Source organism: Gavialis gangeticus, unplaced genomic scaffold (assembly GCF_001723915.1).
Source record: "Gavialis gangeticus isolate Ggan-Ray unplaced genomic scaffold, GavGan_comp1, whole genome shotgun sequence".
Lineage (NCBI taxonomy): Eukaryota > Metazoa > Chordata > Crocodylia > Gavialidae > Gavialis > Gavialis gangeticus.
In genome coordinates this window covers 126137355-126143354 of record NW_017729032.1, presented here as the reverse complement: position 1 = coordinate 126143354, position 6000 = coordinate 126137355, and the positions used below count along the sequence as shown (strand labels likewise).

Sequence of the window (6000 nt, the reverse complement as noted above, 5' to 3'; positions counted from 1 at the left end):
AAGGCCAGTGATTTAATGAGGAGCAGAAACAAAATCTCCGCTTGTTGGCGTCCCCAACTTCATTGGCGTCCTCTGGCAACCACAAGTTGATCCTCGGCGGCTTCAATACCCCCTCGCCTCCCCTGTAAGAGTACATGCTGAATAGGGAACAATGCCCGGTTGTTATGTTTATTTACCCTTCCTACAAGCCGGGTTAACCTCTTCACAACAGCTTCACTAAGCCCGTTAACCGCGCGGCCCAGCTGACCCGCGCCGCTATCTCCAATGTGATGCAAATCCGCCGCCGGGCCGCGTGCGCCGCTGGCTACAAGTTTCTCGCCGGCCCGGCCCGGCCCGCTCCCCCGAGGCGCGGCCCGGCATCGCCCCCGCTTACAAACGAGGCAGGAGCCTGGCGTTGGGCATTGGTTTTTAATGGTCGGGTACATTCCGGGGGTGATTTGTTTCCTACTAACGATTTCACCTCTTTGAAGAAGCAGGCAAAGAGCCTGGACTCCAAGGCGGGAGCAGCCAAAAGCATCGGACCTGGTTTTTCTGTTCCAACCTCTTTCTAAAAAAGGCTGATTTCCTCCCAGCCCAGCCCTGGCTTTGCTCCTTTGGTGAAGTCATCCCACTGCCTTGGCAGGGATGGCGGCGATGCCACACAACACTCTGACTTCACCGCTGGCCACCAGGACCCGGGCTTGGCCCTACATAAAAATCCATGGTGTTTTGGTAGTTAGAAAGGCTGGTGAGAAAATTAGGACAGATCGGTGAAATGTAAATGGATTTCTGCTTAAGTCTGATGTATTTAATTTTTCCCCCCGAAGTATTATAGTCATTCTTTAAAATAGCTACTGTGACTGCATGGGGAGAGCTTCATTTAACAGATCATTTTTTCTTGATGGCTGTGGCAAGCGTAACAATGTTCTGTGCCTGCTTCAGTAATGGCATGTCTATCATACTCCCATGGAAAGTAAAGGCGCCCTGGAAAACAGAGAATATAAACTTCCTGAAAGAACCTTTGAATATTAAAGAGTGCGGTTTTTTATAGCTCTGTATCTGTAGAACAAGAAACATGCCATCCCACAAGAATCAAACCAATTCTTCTTGTACACTCTGGCAAGAGCCAAACTAAACATTAAAAGGCGAATTTTAGGAAAAATGAAAGAAAAAGAAAACAAAAACATAGAAAAGGGTAGGAGAGTTCAGTGCTCACAAGACGAGAATAAAGCCCCCACCTTTCATGACGCTGTGGGATGGAGCCTGTCTATTAGCCCCCCAGTCTGAAAAATGGACCAGGGTGGAAATGATGATCCACATGGTAGTGGACGGTAAGCTTCAGAGTACTGTGCAGATTAGTCCAGAAACTCTCTACTGACAAGGGAAACAACCCATACTAGCTGTAATGGAAATTCCTAAGGCCATAGAAGCTTGGACAGGATCAGGCTCCTACTTACGGTAAGATAAGGCCATCCTTATCTCTTTATCATAAGCTTAAAATCATCACATAAAAGCAAGAAGCTGGAATGGCTAAGAATATTAGTCTATGTTTAGTGGCACTCTATATTAGCTGCTTTCTATTTAAATGTGCATGTGGTACTAGACTAGCCCAAATTATTTACATTTGTGCAGATGCAGTACTTTGCACTTTCCATTAGTAGAATACAAAACTAATTACAACCACATAAAGGCAGCATTATATTCTATAGATAAAAAATAGAAGCAGATGTGTTGAACACTAGGCTGTTTCAAAAATCTCTTTCAGTTACATCTATGACGGTGCTGTGGTGAATTCTGGTGGCTCTATGCTGCCAGTCCAGAACTGCTGTCATCACTCTTCTTTTCAAAGGCTCTGGTTTTCATTGGTAGGTTCAATCCAAGATCACAACGAGGATTTGTGGCATAATTGGCAAAAGCAAATAATTGTTGCTTTAAGGTTCCCCAATCAATAGTGCTAACAAAGTATGGCATACAATATTCAGTTATTCTACAGTATTGGAGACTGAAACAGACTACTTGATGTCCAGTTTGGATGAAGTATCAGAAGAGTAAAAATTCAAGAGGTAGTGGAGGTTTTTAGGCTTTTTGACCTGCTTAGTGAGCCTTAATGAGACGTGGTCATACAAAGATAATTAGCTGCAAGCCACATTTAAAAAAAAAAGCATCTTGCATCATTAAATAGGCCTAAACCTGCCCACCTCCACCCGCACTGTGGATGCTTTACTCTACTTTTCATCTGATCAAACCCACCAGTAAGCTCTAAAGCTTGTGTTGAAGAAATAGCATTTTGAAGTTAAAATGCTTTGCAGCAAAATAGCCAAAAGCTGATACTGCAGGAATCCTGCCTCCCACAAGAACCATGGGCCCTTTTAACAATTTTTAAAATAGATATAAAGAACTGTGGTTACTTAAAAAAAATCTACTGTGGCCAAAAGTGAGCTGGGCATTTGGATGCAGTCCCTTCCCTGAGAAAATGAAGACCCTACTTCTCCACTGTGTCAAGTGCCTTCAGGTGGACTGCTGCACCCACTTGAAGCTCTACTGAAACACACATAAGATCATGGTTTAATTTTAGAGGGAGTACAATGAGTGTCTAAGAAACAGCAACAAAGGCATAGGGTGAGGAAAGACATTCTTGTTTGGTTGTGTGTTGTATGCATGTGGGGAGAGGAACTAAAAATGAAACAAACTGTTGTTTTCTAGTTATCTAGTTAAGGACTGAAACCAATTAAACTGAGGAATCCAGCAAGTAAAATTATATATCTACCATTTAAAAAAATGTTTATGGAATCTATTGCTTCAGTGATCTCTGACATTTAGCTTGATTTAAGTATTATTAGTTGAATACTAATCAAATTCTAGCATAACTAAGCAAAATTTTAATCTTATATTGTCATTAATATAATTTATTATTGTTTGAAATGTGGCTACGCAAACAATTTCTAAAATAATTAGCCCTGATATTGTATTCTATTCTGGTTTCCAAATCTTGTACATCACTACAGTATCATGGAAACAGGTCTTGTTGACTGAACGGGTGTCTGCAGTGACATCATAATTCAAATCAAGCTGATATGTAGATGATAACAGTATCACATTTGTCTTCTTGTTAAAGCACTCAGCTTGCTATAAGCTCTATAATAATAGTCACATTAATAAATAATAGTCACAATAATCTTATTTTAACAATACGGCAGCAGATTAGACTTGTTCTATAAGGCATTTTGAAAAAGCTGACATGATCATAACTTGCTAAACTTACCAGTCGTTGGAAGAAATGAAGCAAAGGTTTTAAGACTTCATGTTATTATTTACCTCATTGTTCAAAATAATACTGAGTTCTATGGTCTTGAATAATGAACAACATTTTTTGTTCTTGTTAAATAAAGTCCACTTTACAAATGTATCTATTTTGCTATAAAAATCAGCTAATTAGTAGTTTGGAACAATGTGTGTTGCAAGGATTAATTCAGATGCATCATAACAGTGGTAAGTGGACATACACTATATGCTCTTTCAGAAGATAGCATGTTAATATATGGTGCTCCTGTTTATTATCTGTTATTGTTAAAACAACAGGCTGGAAGTTTAAAGAGAAAAAACAAGAAAAACAGCACGTGCACATGTGAAAATAGGACAGTTTTAAGGTGTAGTGTTCCCCACATGCATAGGTAATTTTGATTGGTATTGATTAGCATTCCACTTACACATTAAGAGGAAATATGTGCTTTAACATTAAAAAGTAGTTGGCTTCTGTGCTGATTCACTCTGAGGTTTAATTGCTTCCTGCTAATTTACAGTATTGAGCTAAAGTCCAGAAAAAAGCAACCAATTTTGCTACCGTTGAAAATATTCTATTCACAGCAGCTCTTTCCGCCCCCAGGTTTCAACAGATAGAAAATACCAGTAATTGTGATTTTGTCCCTGCATTCTTCTTTCCAATTACACCAGGTGAAATTTGCCTTTTTTTGCATCCCCCTTCACATTAATATAAAGAAAATATGATTCTCTATAAACATTATTTACTTCAATGGAGTTATGCTAGGGATTAATTTAGTCCCAGGGTTAAATTTTCTTTTTGGCAAGCAGTCCTAATAATCTCACATTTCTAGCCTGTACTTAAGTTTTCTTGTAGTTAAGCTGCTGAAAAAGAGAACTAATCTTAAACAAACTTTCAGCATGAACTGAAAGAATGATTGGTGTCAGGTTGGGCTTGAGACAGCTTGCATTGTTTGTTTCCTCACTCTCCATAGAGCCGGTATAAGTCAATCAGTTTTCCCTTAGTCTCTTGTGAAAAAAATCTATACTTTTTAGCATAACAGAGCTTTCAAAATGTTTCTTAGAGTGAATGACAGGCAAACCTTTAAGGTTTGGGGATTTTGTTTAGGTGTCTTCTGGAATATAAGCTCTCCTCTTCAATGGTTTCTGGAATCCTTTCCTTTTCTCTGCATTATCTCCCAGAAGCACCCACTAGTTTCCCTCTTTCTCCCCTTCATTTCCCCCTCTTTTTCACAGCCCTGCAACAGGATCTTCCTTTTTTCCCAACCCATGATAATTCCCTAGGGCTCAAGCAACCCTTGAAGTATCTCTGCTGAGCTTGCTCTCTATTTAAATGATGTCTACATCTGAGCACCTGAAACTTAGCATTGGCAGCAACAGGAGAGCAATTGAAAAGCCAACATAACTGTTGGCCTATGGAGCAAAACCCTTCAAAGTAAGGGGGCTGATATTCAACTGGTGTGGCATGGGTGCAGTCATAGGATGGAAGGAACTAGGGACTACTGTAGTAGCAACAGTTGTAGATTACAATCACACCCTTTCCGACGGACAGGTGGGCCTTGGAACCCAGTGTCTTGCAGTCAGCATTTATTTCTGTCCAAGCAATTACTCAAGAATGCTTGTGACAGAGGATGAGATACAAGTTCTAGACACAACAACTCCAGGCAATTTAGTGACTCATGCTGGGGATTTCAGACTCTTGTTTCATATTCAGTGCACACATTCCTAAAAATCCAAGTCCTATTTCCCTTCCCAGGGAGAAACTGATTTGGGAGGAAAATTAGGTCCTCAACATGCAAAATGCACATCTGTATACCTTGGCCATTCTGAATGCCTTGACCAGGGAGTGAACAGAAGACCTTTATTCCTGACACAGCTCAATGGATGAATGTGGTGCAACTTTCCAAAGTGAGGGCTTGATTTTTTTCTCCTAAATGGAGGAGCTCGGAATGCAGTGACTGCAAATGGCAGTGGCCCTTGTACCAAGCTCTCCATCAAAAAGGGAGGAGGATAAAGAGATCTTTTCTTCTTCCTCTAGCACACCTTTTTAAGCGCCAGCCACAACCTTGCCCTAGGAAGGGCCAACACTGGGTGCAGTTCCTGTTTAGCCCCATGCAAAAGGGACATTACTTCCTTCAGAAGAAAATATATTTTCTCTTTCTGAGCAGCTAACAGATACACTCTGTTTGCTTTCACAAGCCTTGCAGCTTTTCTATCCTAGATATGCAATTTCTGTAGTTTTTACTATTCTTTCTTAGTCCCAGTCTGTTGCTTTTCCCTTTTTCCTGTTCATTTTTCCACTGGAAATATACTATATTGTTTCTCTTTCCTTGGTTAAGTCTACCAGCCCTGATGCTGGTGGAAAGGACTGGTTAAGACTGGTAAGGCTTCACCTCCACATGTTTCCCTCACTTTAAGTGGGTTCTGTATGTGTAAATTTGCTCTTATGCGATGACCCTTTTTATACCAAAAATTCATTATATGCAAGGTAAATTCACTCTTATGCAATCGGTGTGGTAGAAGCCTGCAGTCAGCTGTTTTGTGCAGTGCATTGTGAGAGTGACATGCACCAAAATATAGTGTCCTGTGTGGATCTGTGCTCATTGCTCATTGTCTGCAATATGTGTTTCTGTAGTTGCCATCCCCATTATGGTCACCACCACCCTGTGCTTGTGTGTATTGTGTGCTGTTGGTGAGTACCACAATTGTCTTGTAAAAGTGGTAGAAATGGGCTTAGAGGTC

General features: G+C 40.6%; 1 protein-coding gene across 1 annotated transcript in view; it reads right to left on the bottom strand.

Moving 5' to 3' along the window:
- Positions 1 to 398: 398 nt before the first annotated feature.
- The window catches only part of CLYBL (citrate lyase beta like), a 174519-nt gene continuing 168917 nt past the window's right edge, over positions 399 to 6000 (bottom strand). Inside the window, exon 8 of the mRNA XM_019523832.1 lies at positions 399 to 963. Coding sequence (XP_019379377.1) covers positions 868 to 963 — 96 coding nt within the window. The 3' untranslated portion in view covers positions 399 to 867. The remainder of the gene's footprint in view (positions 964 to 6000) is intronic.